This window comes from Phoxinus phoxinus (genome assembly GCF_949152265.1).
Source record: "Phoxinus phoxinus genome assembly, chromosome: 1".
Classification (NCBI taxonomy): Eukaryota; Metazoa; Chordata; class Actinopteri; order Cypriniformes; family Leuciscidae; genus Phoxinus; species Phoxinus phoxinus.
The window spans coordinates 7,054,657-7,077,650 of NC_136876.1; the positions used below are offsets into that span (position 1 = coordinate 7,054,657).

General features: G+C 37.8%; 2 protein-coding genes across 3 annotated transcripts in view; one reads left to right on the forward strand and one right to left on the reverse strand.

Annotated features, from left to right (window-relative positions):
- Window positions 1–1,277: 1,277 nt before the first annotated feature.
- LOC307002651 (uncharacterized protein) lies at window positions 1,278–10,176 on the reverse strand. The gene is made up of 2 exons (XM_079620481.1): window positions 10,031–10,176; window positions 1,278–3,507 (listed from the first exon to the last, which is right to left on the reverse strand). Exons 1-2 carry the CDS (start codon window positions 10,062–10,064, stop codon window positions 2,057–2,059), a joined length of 1,485 nt encoding a protein of 494 aa, XP_079476607.1. The 5' UTR covers window positions 10,065–10,176; the 3' UTR covers window positions 1,278–2,056.
- Window positions 10,177–13,938: 3,762 nt separating this feature from the next.
- The window catches only part of LOC307000573 (uncharacterized protein), a 54,840-nt gene continuing 45,784 nt past the window's right edge, over window positions 13,939–22,994 (forward strand). Inside the window, exons 1-4 of one of the 2 annotated variants that reach the window (XM_079616219.1) lie at window positions 13,939–13,990; window positions 14,254–14,307; window positions 17,770–18,086; window positions 19,221–21,200. In XM_079616219.1, the coding sequence (XP_079472345.1) occupies window positions 18,053–18,086; window positions 19,221–20,368 (1,182 nt within the window). In that variant the 5' untranslated portion in view covers window positions 13,939–13,990; window positions 14,254–14,307; window positions 17,770–18,052 and the 3' untranslated portion in view covers window positions 20,369–21,200. Of the gene's footprint in view, window positions 13,991–14,253; window positions 14,308–17,769; window positions 18,087–19,220; window positions 21,201–22,994 lie in introns of those variants that run through there. The other variant, XM_079616216.1, reaches the window with a different exon arrangement.

Consider the following 22,994-nt stretch of genomic DNA (forward strand, 5'->3'; position numbering starts at 1 on the left):
TGAAAGTTAATAACTTTACAAAATTAACTTCTCAGCTATATACAATGATTTCCAACCAAAACACAACAATAACACTTCCAATAACCAAGTGGGAAACCGACTTGACTGTCTCTTCCAACCCTGAGTACTGGGAACAAATTTGTAGGAACATATTTTTCATGACCGATAACACAAATCTGCAGCTTATACAATATAAAGTTATTCACAGAACTCACATCACTCAAAGTAAAATGTTCAAAATGGGCCTAGACAATACCGATATTTGTTCACAATGCACTTTAGGTCGCACAGACGACTATTTGCACGCCATGTGGCACTGCCAACCAGTTCATTCTTTTTGGATTACAGTCACTGAGACACTTTCCACTATCTTGAGCCACAGAATCCCATCGTCACCATCACTTTGTCTCATAGGCGACTTCTCTGATATCTATATCCCAAAAAAATATAGGAATCCGTTGCTCATCTCTCTAGCTGTCGCTAAGAAAGTAGTTCTCCAGAATTGGAAATCAAAGAAATCTTGCCATATCAATCACTGGAAAAATTTAATCTCAGAACACATTTCAATGGAGAAACACAATGCACACAGAAGGAGGCAGATATCAGCCTTTGAAGACACCTGGTCCCTTTTTTTTTGACATCTTGGACATTTCATAATATCACATAAATATAACTACAAGCCAAGTACATTTCCAGACACATACCACCCTTTCCGTTATATAAGTTTATACTTTTTTTTTTCTCTTCTTTCATTCTTTTTTCTTCTTCTTGCTTTTGTCCCTGTAGCTATCACTTCATACATACACATAGGCATACACTATCGAAACCTATGCATAACATCTCTAAACCTTTTTTCCCCCTCAAATACCCTTTTTTTATTTTATTTTAAAAAAATTTTTTAGGAGAATTTGCTCAAGACCATTCTACTCAATAATAATTATACGTTCTTGTTTCCCAGTGGTGTTGTCTCCTTGTTGTTTGTCTGTCACTTTGTCGTGTCTTATATGTTACGTGTTACACTTTGTACGTGGTGCTATACCAGTCACCTCTGTGGAAGCACTGGAATAACTGTCTTTTATAATAGGTCATTGTTTTTTTTTTTTTTTTTTTTTATTGTTTTTGTTTTAGTGTCTGTAATGTTGTATGGTGTTCTAATGGACCCTGAGTCTGACAATAAAGTTAAACTGAACTGAACTTTTAAAGTATTTAGGACCATTTGAATGCGATAACACTTTGAATGTTAAAGTACTCTTTTAAAAAAGGTATTTTCTTCTTCTGCCTACTCTTTATATTACTTTTTTAATAAGGAGTATAGATAAAGTGTTAAACGTTGTCTTTTCATTTCCACACCAATGTGTTTCTGCTGATTTAAAATAAATCCTGGACCAAAATATCAAGCCTGTAGTTTTAGCTTTATTTTTTAACCTTGTAATAATGTTGATTAAAAACACATTTATAGTCAATTGAACATACTTTATTAAGTCATGTGAAAATAACATTAAAAGTTGAAATTGTATAATTTGTTTTAACTATAAAAACCCAATCAGCTGAACAAAAGATCTTAAGTTGGGAAACATGCGACCTTACTCAGTGAATTGAGTTAAGTGAACTACTTTGATTAAAAGTTGAGTAAACTCAAAAAAGCTGTGCAGCTTGCCTTGCGATTTTAAGTTGTGTCAACTTTTCTTTTTTTACAGTGGCTTTTCACCAGTGTGGATCTTCATGTGTCCCATTAGGTGTGTTTTTTGTGTGAAGCTCTTCCCGCACTGATCACATGTGAACGGCTTTTCTCCGGTATGAACTCTCATGTGAACATTAAAACTTTGTCTGGTTGTGAATCTCTTTTCACACTGTACACACATGAATGGTTTCTCTCCAGTGTGGATTCTCGTGTGAAGGTCAAGACATTGTTTTACTGAGAAACTCTTTTCACACTGATCACATGCATACGGCTTTTCTCCAGTGTGGATCATCATGTGTCTCTTAAGGGTTGCTGACTCCATGAAATTGTTCCCACATTGATCACATGTGAACGGTCTCTCTCCAGTATGAACTCTCACGTGAATCCTAAGATAGTCTTTGTGTTTAAAACTCTTTCCACATTGATTGCATGCTTTTCTCCAGTGTGGATTCTCATGTGTACTTGAAGATGTTGTTTTTGCGTGAAGCTCTTTCCACACTGATCGCATGTGTGCGGCTTCTCTCTGCTGTGGATCCTCTCATGTGTTTTCAGATGTGATGACACTCTGAATCTCTTATCACAGTGTGAACACTTGTAAGGTTTTTCTCCAGTGTGGATCCTCTCATGTGTTCTCAGATGTGATGAGTCCCTGAATCTCTTGTCACAGTGTGAAGACTTGTGAGGTTTTTCTCCAGTGTGGATCCTCTCATGTGTTCTCAGACTTGCTGACACACTGAATCTCTTGTCACAGTGTGAACACTTGTAAGGTTTTTCTCCAGTGTGAATTCTCTGGTGCAGTTTTAAACTGTTTGCTGCAGTAAAAGTCTTCCCACACTCAAAGCACATGTACTCTCTCACACCAGTGTGAGTTTTCTCATGTTTATGTAAATATTGCTGCAGTGAAAAACTCTTTCCACACACAGAACATGAATGTGGCTTCTCCTTCTTATGAACTGTCATGTGCGTCTTCAGCTGTGATGCCAAAATAAACTGTTTGCTGCATTGATCACATGTGAACGGCTTCTCTCCAGTGTGGATCATCATGTGAACATTAAGGGATGATGATTCTGCAAAACTCTTTCCACACTGATCACATGAGTGTGGCTTTTCTCCAGTGTGGATCCTCATGTGTCCATTAAGGTGAGATTTTTGTGTGAAGCTCTTCCCGCACTGATCACATGTGAACGGCTTCTCTCCAGTGTGAATTCTCATGTGAAGCTTAAGACATTGTTTGTCTGAGAATCTCTTTTCACACTGTACACACATGAATGGTTTCTCTCCAGTGTGGATTCTCATGTGAAGGTCAAGACTTCGTTTTTCTGAGTAACTCTTTTCGCACTGATCACATGCATACGGCTTTTCTCCAGTGTGGATCCTCATGTGTTTCACAAAGGTTGATGACTCCACGAAACCTTTCCCACATTGATCACATGTGAAAGGTCTCTCGCCAGTATGAACTCTCATGTGAATCTTAAGACTGAGTTTGTGTTTAAAACTCTTTTCACACTGATTGCATGCATATGGTTTTTCTCCAGTGTGGATCCTCATGTGTCCTTGAAGATGGGGTTTTTGTGTGAAACTCTTCCCGCATTGATCACACGTGAACGGCTTCTCTCCAGTATGAACTCTCATGTGAATCTCAAGATTTGGTTTGGTTGTGAAACTCTTTCCACACGGAGTGCAGGTTGTAGATTTCTTGGCTCTTCTTTTCTTTAAAAATGTCTGTTTAGTCTTTGAGCGACTCAAAGGTTTTTCTCCAGGTTGGACATGATGTTCCTCCTCCACTTCACTCAGTTCTTCACTCTCCTCGCTCTCTTCCATCAGGTCTGACATGAAAGAAAAATAAATGCATTTCATTTTAAATACAACAAAAAGAATTCAAAGAGATAAATGTGAAGTGAAATTACATAAAAAGTGCTCTGATTTAATAAAAAGTACTATCCATAAATGAGCAAATCCCATGTTTCTGTAGCAAGAACTATTAAATAAATTTGATCAATGACACAATTATCTAATGTTATATTAGCATTAAAATTATACAATAGTGTCATAATGTCGATACCAATGTTTAGATTGGTATTTAATTTATTTGACTTAACTTTCATTATTACAGTCTGGTCACATTAGACTTATCATTCCAATTAAAACACAAGTTTTGCTGCGTTCCAGTTCAATTTCAAGTTGGAAAGCTAATTAATTATTGGTAATTTATCTAATAATTTAAATAGACATTTGATTATTCTATTAAACTCTTTGCATTATATTTTACGGGGTTCATTTGGATTCCAGTGTTACTTAGAGTTTCACTCCGGCCAATAATGCTGATCTCACAAACTCATAAGTCTGATTATTAGTCGGAGGTTATGACTAATACTGGGCGGTAAACCGGTTTCAATCTCGAGACGATATGTATTTTTCATAAACTCACACCGGTGCGTTGCTCAAACAGCTTCTGTATCTATTCAATGGCCATGAAGAGCGCTATGTAGAGTGTGTAGAGAGCGGATTAAACACATACCCTTCTTACACTAATAGTAACAACAATAAATAACTCACAAAACTAACTCTCTTTAATACTGCAAATACCATGTAGAGCATTTGATTCCCGAGATGCAGAAAACAGGATGGAATCACGGAATCCTGTCACTAATGGAACTTCCTGTATTAAACGGAACGCCACAGAATTGTCTGGCTGGCTGTCTAAGTGGTGTCCGCAAAATAATATAGGATTCATAGACCATTGGAAAAGTTTTTGGGGCAAACCTGACCAGTTGAAAATAGATGGTATTCATCCCTCCTGGGATGGTGCTGCTCTTCTCTCTAGTAATTTGGCACATAGTCTTAGAGCTCAAACATGACAATCTGGGGCCCAGGTCAGGAAGCAGACAGACTGGCTAAACCGACCGTCTACTAGCTGTCTCACGTCACCCAGGTCAGATAAATCCCATCGCATTGAGACTCTTTCACCTAGATATCATCATATAGAGACTGTGTCTGTTCCCCGAATTAGGAAATACAAAAATAATAATAATAATAATAATGTCCAAACCTATCTAAGGGTAAAAATGTATGTTCAACAAATAAAAAACAGATATAATACAAATGAACAAATGATAAAGCTTGGGTTGCTGAGTATTCGATCTCTTACTTCAAATGCACTTATTGTTAATGATATGATTACAGACTATAACCTAGATGTAAAACCAAACAATTACATTACTTTAAACGAGTCCACCCCCCAAGATTACGGTTATAAACATGAACCTCGTCTGAAAGGCAAAGGGGAGGTGTTGCTGTATTTTATATTTTCAGAATTACTAAGTCGTCTAGTTTCAAATATAATTCTTTTGAAGTGTTGGTGCTTAAAGGGATAGTTCACCCCAAAATAAAAAATTCTGTCATCATTTACTCACCCTCAAGTTGTTTCAAACCTGTATGAGTTTCTGGTAACGCTTTAGATTACAGCCCGGAAAGTACTGCGTAATTACAATGAAATTACAGTGTAACTTTCGGTAATTACAGTGTACCTATAAAGTACGTACGTGTAAGTATATAGGGGAACAATGTAAAGTTTTGGAATAAAGGGGTAACAACCAGGAAAAAAAATATATATATTTAGGCAAATTATTTATACTGTAAGTATTTTAGAACTATGGGGTACTTATAATACAATACGATCTTACTTTTGGGAGCAATTTAGCGAGTAGGCTACATACACTGCACCTTTTTGTAATAATAGTGTATAAAAAATACATAAAGGCTTTTTTTCAAATTACGGGGTAGCCTATATATCAGTGCATTTATAAAGTAGGCTCATTTGTTTTTATTGCAAAGGTGCACTGATTAAGTTGTTTCAAGGCAAGTAAAACTATTGCAACTTTTTTTTTTTTTTTAATGCTGGGGAAATATACTCTTGTTTCATGTAGTTACAGGGTAAGTATGACATTGCGGGCCGTAAATTAAAGTGGTGCTTCTTACCCTCTTGTTTCATGTAGTTACAGGGTAAGTACAATAAAAACACATGTAAACACACAATCTGATATCACTTGGAAAACTTTGGTAACGCTTTAGATTACAGCCCGGAAAGTACTGTGTAATTAAAGCGATTTAACAGCATACCTTTCTGTAATTGTAGTGTACCTATAACGTACTTATGTGTAAGTATAAGGGAACAACAGGGAATAAAGGGGTAACAACCAGAAGAATAAAAATAGATATATTTATACTGTAAGTATTAAGTCCTTATTCTACTATTATGATACAACAATCACATTTGGGACCAATTTAGCAAAAACATACACTGTGTACCTTTTTGTAATAATGGTGTACCAATACTATAGGCTTTAAAAAAATTACAGGGTACAAATCTATGCATTTATACAGTAATCTTTTTAACAAAAGTGAACTGAAAACTAAAACAATTGCAACTTTTGCTTAAATATTGGTGAAAGATACTCTTGTTTCATGTAGTGGAGCTTGTTGCCCTCTTGTTCCATGTAGTTACAGGGTAAGTGTGACATTGCGGGCCATAAATTAAAGTGGTGCTTGTTACCCTCTTGTTCCATGTAGTTACAGGGTAAGTAGCCTACAATAAAAATACATACACACAATCTAATATCACTGACTCGGAAACCTAAGTACCCCTTAGTTCTATAATACTTACAGTATAAATATTTGTTTAATTCTCCTGGTTGTTACCCCTGTATTCCCCAAACTTTACATATTGTTTCCTCATACTTGAATGCAAGTACTTCATAGGTACACTATAATTACAGGAAGTTACGCTGTAAATTTGTCTTAATTACGCAGTACTTTCCGGGCTGTAATCTAAAGTGTTACCCTATGTTCCTTTTAAGAAAGAAATTATATCTTCAAGGATTTTCAATCAGGATTTAAACCGTACCATAGTACTCAGACAGCTCTCATTAGAGTCACAAATTATTTGCTCTTAATATCCGATTGTAGTTGTACCTCTCTATTAGTGTTACTCGATCTTAATGCTGCATTTGACACTATCGACCACAACATCCTTTTAAATAGACTTGAAAATGATGTTGGCATTAGTGGAATTGCACTAGCACGGTTTAAATAATACTTATCTGACCGTTATAAGTTTGTAGCAGTAAATTAAGAGATGTCTTATCGATCAAAAGTTCAGTATGGTGTACCACAAGGCTCAGTACTAGGACCATTGCTGTTTACTCTGTACATGCTACCATTAGGAGATATCATTAGGAAGCATGGCATTCGTTTTCACTGTTATGCCGAGGAGAATCAGGTCTATAGGTCACGCCCTGAAGAAACTTACAAATTCACAAAATTAACTAGCAGATATATAAAAAAAACTGGATGACTAGTAATTTCCTACTACTTCATTCTGAAAAAACAGAGATTCTAATTATTGGACAAAAAAAAACTTCCTCACGTAATAACCTAGAGTACTGTCTAACACTTGATGGCTGCTCTGTTAAGTCCTCGTCGTCGGTTAGGAACTTGGGTGTGCTCTTTGATACCAATCTTTCATTTGAAAGTCACGTGTCTAGTATCTGTAAAACAGAATTTTTCCATCTTAAAAATATATCTAAATTACGTCAATATTAAAATATTGTAATGCTCTACTGGGTGGTTGCTCGACACACTTAATAAACTACAACTGGTTCAAAATGCAGCAGCTCGAGTTTTTACCAGAACCAGGAAGTATGACCATATTAGCCCCGTTCTGTCAACACTGCATTGGCTCCCTATTAAACATCGTATAAATTTAAAAATATTGCTGATTATTTACAAAGCACTAAATGGTTTAGCTCCGCAGTACTTGAGCGAGCACTTAACGCATTATAGTCCTTCACGTCTATTGCGATCTCAAAATTTAGTTCAGTTGATAATACCTAGAATATCAAAATCGACTGGTTTTGGCGGGAGATCCTTTTCCTATTTAGCACCAAAACTTTGGAACAATCTTCCTAACATTGTCGGGGAAGCACACACACTCTGTCAGTTCAAATCTAGACTAAAAACACATCTCTTCGGCCTAGCATACACAACACATTATAGACTTCTATAACTTAACGTTAGGCTGCATAGTTTAGATCAGCCAGGACCGGGAACACTTCCTATAAATCCTGATGTACCCGGTACTTTGTACATCATAAGAAGGATGGCGTCTACGCTAATATTAGTTTACCGCTGTCCATCGGAACCAGGGCGTATCCAGATCTGATGAAGGACTAGCGCCTGGACACGACGATACCGCTGTCCTGAAGTGTCAACTAGTCTCTCCCCCTCCCCTCCGACTCCAACCATCTGGAACTGGATAAATGTTCTGATTCATTCTGAACTTCTGACCTGTAATGCTCCTGAATCATAATCATATACTGTTTACTCATTGGCCAGAGGAGAACTGGCCCCCGACTGAGCCTGGGTTCTCCCAAGGTTTTTTTCTCCATTCTGTCACTGATGGAGTTTTGGTTCCTTGCCGCTGTTGCCTTACCTTCTGGCTTGCTTAGTTGGGGACATTTAACATTCATCAATATTATTGATCTGCCTTAAAGTGGACGATGATGCAATTTTGTTCTAAAAACAAACTTTGTTGTATTATTTTCATGTTATCAATGTGAAGCTGCTTTGATACGATCTGTATTGTTAAACGCGCTAAGGTGACTTGACTTACTAAAGCATTATAGTCTGCTTTCAAAATTACAGAAATTGCACACAGCAAAAACAGATATATAGATAAACATAGCTTCATGAACTGATTTTATTTTTTTATTTTTCCTTACAATGTTACAATGTCCTTACCAACTGTAGCATTGACTGTATTTATCAACCCGGTTACCAAAGTTATTGTAGGAAAGAATGATCTCTAGAACTGTAGAACTTCTATAACTTATGAGAAATACAACTTAAATCAGATATTGCTTAAGTCACGCTTACAACACTGTCAACCATTTTGGAAATTTATTTTACTTGATAAAAGTTTACTGTTTATTTTTTAAAATATATAATGATAATAATAATAATAATAAAGTGTAAATTGAAAGAGCTAAAATTATATTTGTTTGATTTTGTTTGATCCCACACGATTTCATAGTGTTTCACACTGTTTATCTAAATGTGAGAATGTGCTTGAATGTTTCTTAAATGAATGAATGAAGAATAAATAGGGATGGCTGACGCGAAACACTCCTTCCGAAGCTTTGCGAGATCCCGAAGCGCAGATGTTTCGAAACACTGATCCGAAGCGTGATTCAAAACACCCATGTCACGTGACTATGGCCAAACGAAGCCTCGAAGTGTTTCACGAGTGGTTCATCAGGTGTGATCCGCCGAATCAGCGTTTGATTGACACGGTCGGAAACAGACCACATGATCGCACATCTGTATAAAAGTGAAATCAACGCATATTGACCTCGTGGGTTTTTGTGAGATGAGTTTGATATTGAGATAGCCGATTTTTTGGTGATATAACGACATTTATAGTGCGGTTTGTTTAGTTATATTTAGGCTTACATTTAAATTTACACAACACATTGACTGATAGGCTAGAGACACAGAGTATACATATAGTGACACATTAATAGATACATAGATATAAATATATATAGACAGCTAGATTAATAGATAGATAGATACATAGATAGATTAAAGATAGGGATAGAAATGTCAACATCAGACCCATCAACATCATCAACATCAACACCAGTAGAAACACAGGACAGTTTATGGGAACTTTTTGATACTCGTATCCATCAAACCCAGATGATACACAATGCTACAGCTGATGCCACAGTGGAAGTGAAAAAATACATCAACGATGCGTATTTGCCCAGAACTCATGATCCACTAACTTACTGGAAAGAGCGAGCAGTAATCTTTCCTCATTTGTATGTCATGGCTAAAAAATATCTTTGCATTCCAGCAACAAGTGTCCCTTGTGAGAAGATTTTTTCAAAGGCTGGAGAAATTATCTGTAAAAAAAGAAGTAGGCTAGTCCTTCCACAGCAGAGAAATTAATATTTTTGAATAAAAATATCTAAAAAAGTGAGACATTGTGGCTTGATTTATTTTATTAATATACATTTTGCAGGACCAAAATAACATTATGCACAGTGATGAGCCTATATGTTACAAGATTCACATATTAGAAAAGTACAATAATAAAAAATAAAAAAAAATGTAATGGCTCGTCAAGGTTGTTTCAGATCAACACCTGCAAGTGACCACTAGGTGTCACCGTGGAGACGGGTGTCGGATTGATTCGAAGCCTCGAAACAATATGGACCATTTGGTTCAACTGTTTCATTGCTTCACGAAGCCTCGATCTGCCCATCACTAAGAATAAACACCAACCTCTTTGTTCTTCAGGATCTTCAGTGCGTTTCATTCTGCAGGGTTCTGGATCACTCGTGTTCTCACTGTCCTCTTTAATAAACTCAGTCTCTGCAGATTTCAGCTCTTCCTGATGCTTTCATGCTCGTCTTCACTTGCAGCTGATGGGAATTTACAGCATTTATTGGATAATTACAGTGGGAGGAGCTTCACTGATGATGTGATTGGTGTGGGAGGAGCTTCACTGATGATGTGATTGGTGTGGGAGGAGTTGATCTGCCAAAATCAAAGTATATGAGTTACTGAGTTTGTTTTAATAGGGTCAAAGACCAGTGTGTAATTACGTAATATGTATAATAAGTATGTAAGGGGTCACAGACAGGTTAATCCGAAAGCTTAACAGCTCAAAAGGAATTATGAATTAATTTATCTTTAAAATAATAATTTATACGGCAGAGCAAATGACTCATTCATTTAAGCGGTCTGTAACTATAAGCTCTGCAGCGGATATAAATATCCAAACTATAGTGCAAACACTATTTATTAGAAAGGTAACTTAGATCAGCAATTTAAGACATTAAATCTGTAAGCACATGACACAAGAACAATTATCTTTCAAATACAAGCAAGACTTTATTGATTATTCTAACACATAAAACTAATATCTAACACAATCACACACACACACACACATTCATACGAGTTGCAGAAAGAAAGAGAGTGAGGAAATAATGAGTTTTAAGAGCGAGCTGATGAAATCCCAAGTTTCTATAAGCACTTATAAGACATGACCTGAACAAACCATCAATAAATGTAACCCTTCTATCGTTTCTTAGGCGGGTTATTACATTTATATTAATGCACCAGTTCAGTTAAGAGTCTGGAGGTTACTTGCTTGTCTTTGCGTTGCTTTGGAGATTCCTTTTGTCGGTGTAAAAGTGGGTTTCCCAGTTGGCGGTCTCCTCGTGCCTGGATAGATGTCTTGGGCGGCCAATCACGTGGTGTGCAGCAAACTTTGCAGCAAAACTTATCTTAGAACCGAGACTCTCAACAGAAAAGAAAAGAAAACTAAGAAAAGAAAAGAAAGAAAAGTGAGACGAGTAGTTAGATGGCTTGACTGAAGCTGTTCTTCTGATCTTGATTTGGGTTCTTTCGTCCGCTCGTCCACATGGTTACTCGTCTGTCTGGTGTAAATCTACTCTTCCTCTAAAACAAAAACTGTCTTCTTCTTCCTCCCTTTGTTCGGGTCCCAAGATTTTAAACTCGAAATATTGGTCCAGCCTCCTGGATGAGTTCTGACCAATTGGACACTGTCTTTATTTGAGAGGGGGTATTTTCTTCACCTCTCATCGTAAATCATGTGTTATCTGTGATCCCTTTACTCTCCAGCTCGAGCAGAGAGAGTACAGAGGCCACAGTTTAGACATGATTCCTATTATAAGAACACGAAACATTTTACACAGATTTCAATCAAGCCATCTTCTGAATTAAGACTATATGATCGTATTGATAGGAAACAAGACACACTTTCATTCAAACATCTAATAGTTATAACAATTACATGACTGATCTAAGCATAATAGACACATATAGAGGTTGTAGACCCAATATATAATCATGCGGTTGGATGATGTTTGTTTATAAGTTTGTCAAGAATTGTTTTGGGATGATTTTATGTATTTTTAAATGTAGAGTCTCAATCGTGTGTTTTTAAGAGATCTCAACCCTGAGGTGGTTCAAAGGTCTTCAAGAAGAAGGGGGTCTGTTTTAAACGGTTATCTCGGTGGGTCCCGAGCCGTGCCGTCTCTGAACCAATCAGTCTTTCCCAAACTATCTAACTTGACGACGTTCTTCGTTGTTGGGCTCATCTCTTTGAAGCTTGCATGGCCATACATTTCTTACTGGGGGGGTTTTTGTTGGCCTGGATTTTATGGCTCTGGATTGGTGTAGATTGTATGTCAGGAGAGAAACTTTGAGAAGATGTTGTATTCACGCCAGGTCTATGCGTTTCCGTGTTTCTCTGAAGTGGTGCAGTAAGATCTAGCTTATATACATCACAGAGAGACTTACAACTTCCATGTAAGGTAACAAACATGTTGCTTTGAGCTTCTTAAAATTAGAACGTATATGTCATATGTACACGTCATCCTTGTTGTTTACTTTGGTGATATACTTGCATCAGTGGAAACATTCCTTTCCCTGCAAAGAACATGTTACATAGTACACATACCTCCAAGCAAAATATAGCTCTACCAGCTCTCTGCTCAGTACACATGTACAAACATAGTCTGAATTCACAAAATACATTATGAAACCACAAAGAAAATTAATAAAGAAAAATAATACTAAAAAATAACATTAAACAGTCAATTTTCAGTCTTCAATTGGTGATTTGAGTTCTGTGTGGAATTATGTTTGAACGAATCACCTGGAAGATTTAATCCTTCAGTTTTCTTTTTTTTTTATGTTCTGCAAACATACTTTGCAGACATTATTAACACCTTAAAAGTACTTTGCTCAGTTGTAGCTGATGGGAATTTACAGCATTTATTACAGCTCTGTTTTTTTAAAAGGAACACAGATATCAGATTCCAGTCATGTCTGAAGTGAATGTAAAAAGATGGGCAAAAAAAAAACAAGATATGGTCAAATCATCGGATCTGTGCATTAAGACTTGCAGTGTAAACGCAGCCTAAGTGGTTTCTACACTGTGTGGATCTTCATGTGTCGCTTCAGGTGAGTTTTAATAGAGAAACTCTTTCCTCACTAATCACACGTGAACGGTTTCACTCCGGTGTGGATCCTCTTCATTGAGGTGTGAAGATCGACTGAAACTTTTCCCACATTGATCACATGTGAACGGCTTCTCTCCAGTGTGAACTCTCTTGTGAATCTCAAGATTTGGTTTGGTTGTGAAACTGTTTCCACACTGAGTGCAGGTCAAAGATTTCTTGGCTCTTCTTTTCTTTAAAAATGTCTGTTTAGTCTTTGAGCGACTCAAATGTTTTCCTCCAGGTTGGACATGATGTTCCTCCTCCACTTCACTCAGTTCTTCACTCTCCTCGCTCTCTTCCATCAGGTCTGACATGAAAGAAAAAAATATATTTGAGGAGCTCTTTTCCAAAACGCTATAAATCCATTTCAATAGGTTTCAGGAAAATTAAATTTTTTACCTAGACCTAGACTATTTATTTATAATTAAAATAAATAGTACAAATAAAATAAATAATTCCAATGACACATTTTAATATTGTCCAGCACATAACACTCATACAAATAAAAGTCCTTAAATACAACAATGTTAAAAATACATTTAAATCATTTAGTAAGTTAGGCTAATTGTAATTTGGTGCCGAACCTGAAAAAAGTAATGATAGCCTAGTAATGATAACAATATTCAATAAGTTATTTAGTAATACTGTAAAGTAGACTCATCAATATTAACAGATCTGCTGAAAACACTCTTTATTTCATGACAATAGTTCCTGTTTTCACCTCATTTATTATGCAGATGTCTTCAGATCTCCTGTAAATTGTCACTTAAAGCTCATTTCATTGGTGTCAGCAGACTGAGGGCATTTGTTGGCTACGTTTATTTCTGTGTTTATGATTTAACTGTTTTTTTTTTACCATTATTTATATTTGGAAGAATTTACATTATGTTATTTTCTATATTTCTAGATACCTAATGCAGAAGCAAAATAATGTTAGGATTAGCAATAAAAATGGTTAAAATAATTAATGAATTGGCACCAGTACAGACATAAATGCTTATTTAACAGGTTAAAGAATGACAAATATTTTTGCAACCTTTCATTTTCTATTTTGTGGGTATGTGAGATTTATGTGAGTCTTGTATTGTTCAGTCACTTCATAAGTATTGGGAGAGTTGTTGTTGTGTAAGTGCGCCCTCTATCTGTGGTCATATACTGACTTCAAGCGTTCGTTTCTCAGTCTGCATATTCTTCTGGACTGAGAGAGGTATGTGTTCACAAACATCAGTGCAATGTAAGCTTGAAATATACCGGTTGTAACTTTAGCTTTAGTGCACATGGTAACTTGTACGTGTATTTTATGATGAGTGCACATACATTTAGTTGAGATGTGTCGAGAACTGCTGTTTTGAGTGCTTAAGGAATTGCTAACATAGCTAACGTTAGCCTCGTGGTTTGTTTTGCTCGCCATGCATTCTGTCGTCTTGTAATGAAGCCCACAAGTTTCAGTTTTCCCTTTTCTTATGTTAGGCTGATTCTGACTGGAGATAATCCTGAACTTTTGCTCTCTTTGAAATTGTACAGGTATGTACTTCCAATACCAGGTTTAGAATACAATGTGTACATTTCAAAGTTTTCGTGAGAGAAGTAACTATAACTAATTACTTTTTTTAAGTAACTTACCCAAAACTGTGTGTATGTGTCATATTGCGTGTTATTTCTGTTATTAACTATGGGTTTTAACGTTATATGTAATAACGTTAATGTTTTACATGAACACATGCAACATTAAATAAACCATTCCTTTGAGTAACATGCATTAAGCAAAATTTTTACTTTACATCTGGGCTGTTCAGTGCCATTGAACACCAATCAATATGAAATTTTAAAATATTATCATTACTATAGTGAAACAACAAAACACAATAGATGGTTTAGAACTTTTAATATTTATTGCACAGACCACAACTGGCCAACAAATCCAAAAATAAATTATGCTTAAGAAATGTATAAAAAATAAATAAATAGTAATAAAAAATATACATAGGCTACACATACACTCTTTGTAGTTCAAATTAAAATGATAAAACCTTTACAACGTACTGTATTGCCTAGGCTACGCGATGAAGTATTTTCTTCCTCACAAAAGTAAACTAGATTAACTAAAAGTGTTCTCAATGTAATACTGAACAATGTACCAACATAAATAATAAAATATAATATTTTGGGGTTTTATTTTTATAACCTACATAGGGGTGTGCGATATCGTCTGCGATAATATCGTAATAGTTTTTTTAACGATGTGGGATTTGACATTATCGAGTATAGCCGCCCTATCCCTCACACACACGCAGAGAGTGCATGCATACTCCACCAGGGGTCTCCAACATGTCGCTCGCGAGCTACCAGACAGTCGCTCGTGGCCTGATTGGAGGAAGCTTGCTCGCCAAGGGGCCTTTCACATATCGTGTCTTTTGCGCGCTCAATTTCATTCAAATGTAGGCGCGCGCTAGTGATGCACCGAAATGAAAATGCTGGGCCGAAACCGATACCGAAAATGTAGGATGCACTTGGCCGAAAACCGATACCGAAAATGGCTTCTTTTAAAAACTTTAATATATATTTATTTATATTGCTTCATTTTTAATGGATCTGAAATGAAAAATCACAAACCAATAGAATAATCAAACTTTTATCACCACTAACAGTTACATAACAAAACCTAAAATATATTATATATATTTTATATTGCATGCGCTTCATGAGGCACACGCGCGCGGTCTCTTGCTCTCTTTGCCGTGCATCAGTGAGCCGCTATCAATATGCGGGAGACTCCCGGAACTTCCGGGAGACTTGGGATGTCTGTATTTCTATAGCCTACTGTAATAATATCGGCATTATAATTATTGATTTTTCATTTCGCTCTTTTTTTGGTGCCCTCTCAGTCTCAGCTCATGCGCGTGGTGGGAGCGGCGGCGCTGGTTGTCCTCATCTGAAACTTTAAAATACTTCCATACCGCTGACATGCTCAACAATCTTTGCAGACGCGTGCAAACAGCTCGACCGTGAGTGAAACCTGCTTGCGCGCGGATGGGAGGGGCGCGGTTGACATTCATTTTCGGTTGACATTTTCGGCTGGCTTTTTTATTTCGGCCCGAAACCGATAATGCCATTTTCGGCCGAAATTTTCGGCGACCGAAATTTCGGTGCACCCCAAGCGCGCGCTCACAAATGGAGCGACACGCTAATTTTTTCCAGGCGCAGCGAGAACTTTTCAGAATGCCGCAAATGCACTGCAGGTCATGTGACAAGAACCAACCAATTAGCTTCACCCTTTCCGTAACAACATTGAAAGCTCAGTCAACATGGAGGACCCAAACACTACGGGTGTTTTTCTCTTCTCTATAAATAAATCTTGTAGCAGAGCTACAGTAAGCGTTTTTTGGTGGTGGAAAACCATTAGCTACTGCAACCTCTTTGTCGTTATGGAGAGCGCAGTGCATGGTTGCATAGCAACGACAGACGCCACGGGAAAATCGGACCGAATTTTACTATTAATAAAATATAAATGTGCATTGTAAATGTCGGTAATTTATCTTTTTTGAACCATTCTTTTTATAAAAAACTATTCAAAGCCTGAAATATGTGAGGTTTATCGTTTTATAAAACCTATTTGTCAAAACTTTATTTGAACTTGTACGTGTTAGTAGATAACACGTTGCAAGACACTCTTTTTAAATCTGGCCATCATTTTTAATGTTATTATTTTAATGTTTATGTAAACAAAAGGTGCATATTGATGCTAATTTTATTTGTTATTTGCTGGTTTTCGACATTAAACTTTGTGAATTGATTTCATTGTGTAGTACTTTTTGAACAGGATTCTGCGATAAACTTGATCATTTTTGTAACTATAATCATGAAATGTTCGTGCCATTTCATCTCTAGTTATGATCAACTATAATTATGGGTTTTTTACAGTATAATATGCAAAATACAATTATTTTTACAATATAATTTGATAAATGACACAGCAGATGATGCATGCATATAATTAGGTTTAAAAAATGGCTTTATAAAGGTAAAAATTCCCATATTAGGAAAAAATCAATTGAAACATATTGGGAAAAATATTTTCTGCCACTGATGGGACTGACCACCACACCGAGTATGAAGAATATCCAAAACTTAGGGAGTCGGTTGTCCACGACAGTCCTAAACCTGCCAAAGTACCAGTATGATAAACTCAGCAAAATATCGTCTAATAATCGTTATCGAGAAAATCCCAGAAAATATCGAGATATCATTTTTTGTCAATATCGCACACCCCTAAACCTACTGAGAACCTCATCATCAAAGGTTATTTAAAGCCAAATTCTAGTCGTGTTTGCCGCACGTGTTCACAACCGGTCAAACAAAGATGTTTTCTGGGAACGTTCCCTGCAGATTATTTTGGAGTTTTATTTTATAACCCTGTAAACAAATTAAAACGTTGCAGATGATAAACTCTATTATGCTCGAGACACACTCGGTCTCTCGCGCACTGACGACGTTCGCTCTTGTCCAGTCCGGCACCTCGAAACACACACACACACACCTGAGAAAAAAGTTTGCTGTTCCTATGGCGGAGAAAGAGCCCGATAGGATGAAAACCGCTTCAGTGAACTCAATTATAGTAACGGTAACTGCGTTGTAACGGAGGAAACGGTAATTAGTTAGATTACTCATTACTGAAAAAAATAACGCTGTTTATTTATAACGCCGTTATTCCCATCACTGCATACACATGATATACACAAGCCTGATGCGATATGTTCATTTTTCATGGTAATTTTTATTTTCTGATTTTTGAATGCGATTAAATACTGAGTCTGCATTCTTCTTGACTGAGAGAGACTGATTCTGATTGAAGATCGTCAGTGTCCTGTCATCAGTGCACCAGAACACAAAGCAGTAGTCGGCGAAGTGCAGACCGCGCCAGCTACACTTAGAAGTGTCATTTATTATAAAAACAAACTCAGTAATTGATACTTCTGATTTTGGCAGATCAGCTCCTCCAACTCGGGAATTCATCTTCAGTGAAGCTCCTCCCACTGCAATTACATCATCTGTGAATCTCCTCCCACATCAGTCACTTGGTCAGTGAAGCTCCTCCCACATCAGTCACTTGGTCAGTGAAGCTCCTCCCACTGTACTTCTCCAATAAATGCTGTAAATCCCCATCAGCTGCAAGTGAAGAGCATGAAAGCATCAGGAAGAGCTGAAATCTGCAGAGACTGAGTTTATTAAAGAGGACAGTGAGAACACGAGTGATCCAGAACCCTGCAGAATGAAACACACTGAAGATCCTGAAGAACAAAGAGGTTGGTGTTTATTCTTCATTCATTCATGATGCTGGAGAACATTCATGTTAGAAACATTCAAGCACTTCGTCACATTTAGATAAACAGTTTAACTATGAAATGGTACATAATGTTTAAGACATTTTTATATTTATTATAAATTTTAGATCAAGCTAAATACTATTTTACCTTTATATTATGTCCGGAATTTTAGTCATTTTCAACATAGTTAAAAATATATTTTGTTTTAGGAATAATCAGTAAACACCAAGTTACTGATGAAGTTGTATTTGTCAAATATCACATAAGTTATTCATAGTTATAGAGATTCTTCTTACAGTGACTTTGGTAACAGGGTTGATGAATACAGTCAATGCTACAGTTTGTGTAAAAACTGAGACGATGGATTTTGAGATTATTTTCTTGTCTTCCCATCATGCAGTAGAAAGAGCTGCATGATGGGAAGTAAAATAAATATCAATCTCAAAGTTGGTGACAAAATTTGCCAGTATTGTATATTTGAATGTTAAAGGTATTGCGGAGGATCTTTCCTACTTTTAGAAAAGACCCGCCCTCTCCAATTTCTATTTGCTCCCGACCGAGAGGGAACGCCTACTAGCAGTGATTTTAAATGGATTTCTCCAAATAGCATGACAAACTTTACCTGTCTAGTAGAATCTTCGCAACTGCGGCATCAGTGGGAAGCCCAACATGTGCTTTTAGCGCACGCCAGCATGTGAACGGCCTTACGTAAACATATCACCAGAATGATTGACACTTAGGTGGACCAATAGTATACACTACCCACCCGGAAGAAGAAAATCCTCCGCTATACCTTTAATATCATGTTCGATAATTGTGTCTTTGATCAAATATATTTTATAGTTCTTGTTAAAGAAACCTGGGATTCGTGCCTATAATGTTTTAAAAATAATAATCGGAAGATAAATTTACATCATTCATGGAAAGTTTCAAGGACATATAATCAATTTATAAAAAGGCATGAAATTATCATAACATTTTAAAGCAGTTGTCTACTTTCTACCATTACATCAGGGCTCACTTTCATGTCCTTCCACTTTATATTTCTCTCTTTGAAGAGACATATTTTGATGTACTAAAAATTAAATGTAATAATTGTTTCTTTCATGTCAGACCTGATGGAGGAGAGCGAGGAGAGTGAAGAACTGAGTGAAGTGGAGGAGGAACATCATGTCCAACCTGGAGAAAAACCTTTGAGTCGATCAAAGACTAAAAATATATTTTTAAAGAAAAGAAGAGCCAAGAAATCTTTCACCTGCACTCAGTGTGGAAAGAGTTACACATACAAACAAAGTCTTGAGATTCACATGAGAATCCACACTGGAGAGAAGCTGCACACGTGTGATCAGTGTGGAAAGAGTTTCACAACCAAACAAAGTCTTGAGATTCACATAAGAGTTCACACTGGAGAGAAGCCATTTAAGTGTGATCAATGCGGGAAGAGTTTCACAAACAAACCAAATCTTGAGCGTCACATGATAATCCACACTGGAGAGAAGCTGCACACGTGTGATCAGTGTGGAATGAGTTTCACATACAAACAAAATCTTGACCGTCACATGAGAGTTCACACTGGAGAGAAGCCATTTATGTGTGATCAGTGTGAAAAGAGATTTTCATGCAACAGTAGTCTTGAGCGTCACATGAAGATCCACACCGGAGAGAAGCCGTTCACATGTGATCAATGTGGAAAAACATCTCTCTGTGCATCAAACCTGAAGAAACACATGACAGTTCATACGAAGGAGAAGCCACATTCATGTTCTGTGTGTGGAAAGAGTTTTTCACTGCTGGAATATTTACGTGGACATGAGAAAACTCACACTGGTGTGAAAGAGTACATGTGCTTTGAGTGTGAGAAGACTTTTACTACAGCGCAAAGTTTAAAACAACACCAGAGAATTCACACTGGAGAAAAACCTTACAAGTGTTCACACTGTGACAAGAGATTCAGCGACTCATCATCTCTGAAAACACATGAGAGGATCCACACTGGAGAAAAACCTTACAAGTGTTCACACTGTGACAAGAGATTCAGTGTGTCATCAAGTCTGAGAACACATGAGAGGATCCACACTGGAGAAAAACCTTACAAGTGCTCACACTGTGACAAGAGATTCAGTCTGTCAGCAAGTCTGAGAACACATGAGAGGATCCACACTGGAGAAAAACCTTACAAGTGTTCACACTGTGACAAGAGATTCAGTCTATCATCACATCTGAAAAGACATGAGAGTTCACACCAGAGAGAAGCCGTTTAAGTGTGATCAATGTGGGAAAAGTTTCAGTCGATTTTACTAGAGCGATGTGTTTAAAACAGCACCAGAGAATTCACACTGGAGAAAAACCTTACAAGTGTTCACACTGTGACGAGAGATTCAGTCGGTCATCATCTCTGAGAACACATGAGAGGATCCACAGCAGAGAGAAGCCACACACGTGTGATCAGTGTTGGTGAACAAGTTTATCTTGTAAGTCCACATGAATTCAAAATTGACCATACTTACTTTGTTTGCGCAAATTGATCATTTCGTGGTTAACTATTCATCCGAGTCAATCCACACATACAATTTTGAAGATGCACCTCCCCTCTGCAGTGGAATATCATTTCATGGGTTTTATTTTTCTTCTAACGACAAATGATCACGATGCTCACGTTTACAAGCCAGCGTCATTATAGTAGCCTAGTCTATTGGTTACCGTTTTACTGAATCTATATGATACTTCAATGCAATGTTTGAGTGGTAGATAATAACCATATATCGTCAATATTATAATATCAAGCTACCATAGATGAATCTGCAAATTTTACAAATCGATTTGCATTATAGCTTGAGGCAAGACAAAGAAACAAATATCACAGACATGTTAGGTATCCTAAAATATGATTTTGTACATCTTATATATTTACTTGCAAGAATGTAGCCCCTACCAAACTTGTACACGCCGTTTAGACATAGGCTTTTTTTAAAGTAGCTAGTAAATGCTCATCGTAGCGTCATTGGGCCATAGATGTAGGAACTAGGGGTGCACATTTTTCTGAATGCTGTATGATATAGCCTAGTGTTATGTAATAAAGGCTTGATTTATTCATTTGTTTCGTTTCATTTTCTTAACAATTATGCTGCATGTCTTAATCCAGTCTAATCGAAGTGTGCGTCTCTCCCCCGACTTTCCCAACAAAAATCCCGCCCCCTCTCGGCAAATACATAAAACTGACATTACTATATTTCCCACTTTCATCTCTGCCTGCAGACTGAGCTCGTGCGTCATCCTCGCACCAGTTTTAATTGCGATCACTTTCTCTTTTCTCTTTTTGCTTTGCTCCGACAAAACCTTTGCTTTCTTGCTTTTCTGTGCTGCTTCGGCCATGACTATAACATTTGGCAAACAAACGCTAGTTTGGCTCGCACGTCCGGTTTTAAGGAAGTGGGGGTGGTGGTGGAAGTGACGTATATGCCGTAAAGCACTCGAATTTTGTAGTTCTCTTTGTTCGCCGGTTACTACCCGAAACCCGAAGTTTAAAAGTACGATTAAATACGCTACAGACCCCGTCAGGCTATGGCAGACGTGTCATTCAACCTATTTTAAGTCGATGTACTATCACAAGAGACTTGGAAATATATTATGAAGGTTGAAAGTTACCTAGTGCTGCTTTAATCTATCTAATCTTGAGTGATCAAACAACGAGCAAGCTCTTCAGGAAGATCTCTCGTGTCTGGTGCGAACGATACAGCGCGGCAGCGGTGTCAACTTTCTTTTCTCTTTTGTTTTTGTGTTTCTGCAAAAAAAGCTGTTTTCACTGCTGGTAACGGTGCGCCAAGAGCGTTAAATAACCATTCTTACGGCTGGTAAGACAGCCGTGAAGAGAGACAGTGCACGACAGGTTGCTTCAGTGCCAAGGAGAGCATTCACCTGATAGAGCTTACATGGGTGTGAGTTGCGTCTTTCTAAAGATGACATTCCACCCGTGTGTTTCTGGATACGGTCGTTTCCTGTCCTCACTGACGGCCACGATCACTGTCTCGCATGACTGGGAAACAAGTGAGACTGTGTTCGTGGGTGGTTCATGTTTTTGCACGGGAGCATGACCACGTCGGCACGCCGGTTGACTCTGCTTTCTCCGGAAAGCTTGAGTCCCTTCTGTTGTTGGCCAGCCGCTGCTTGTGTGTAAAAGCACAGCTGCAGGTCTGCTCGACACTCTGGGACACCAGCGTGTCGTGTGCTGTCGAGCTGCCGGGCTGTAGCGCGGGTTGTCATGGCAACCCAGCGCACGCTTGGAGCGCGGTCCCCATGTCTATTCTCTGTTGTAGCGCCCTCCCTGGTGGCCACCAGGAGAGGTCTACTTCAGTAGAATAGCTTGGGTGATCCTGAGAGCTGAGGGCTTCTCCTTCAGAGAACCAACCCCGTAGGGCCCCTCCCTCTCTAGTGCATCACAAGCTGTGCAGCTTCTGGATGTGATTGCTGGTCCTTCATAAAAAAGCGTTTCATTTAAGGCTCCAGCTGACGGCAGATGTCGGCTGTTTCGTTCTGGAAATGATGATGCTGAGTTCCCACTGTAATAGTGTGTGTGCTTATGCTGAATCAGATTCAGAGCTGACAGCCATGCTTTCTCGGACGTGCATTGAAAATTCAGCAGTATGGAGCTATATTGATGCCCAAAAAAATGGAATGCCAAAAGTGCCAAATTCTGCATAAGTTTTCACCTCTCTCACTACCCTCGATGGTGGGGTGGCTGTGTCTCTGGCAGGCCACCTCTACCCTGCATTTGAGGCCAAGGTACTCTTTTCTGCGACATTGTTGAGAACTGGCCAGAGAACAGAGAACTGGGAAACAGCAGTTTCCCCAGAGTACCACCATAGTCTACTCGTCGCCACGGGTGTCATC

Bases quoted from the DNA above. Each gene is read 5' to 3' on its own strand.
- LOC307002651 (XM_079620481.1), bottom strand. From the start codon at position 10,064: ATGAAACGCACTGAAGATCCTGAAGAACAAAGAG. The intron at 3,508-10,030 runs GTTGGTGTTTAT...CTTTCATGTCAG, and splicing joins AGATCCTGAAGAACAAAGAG to ACCTGATGGAAGAGAGCGAG.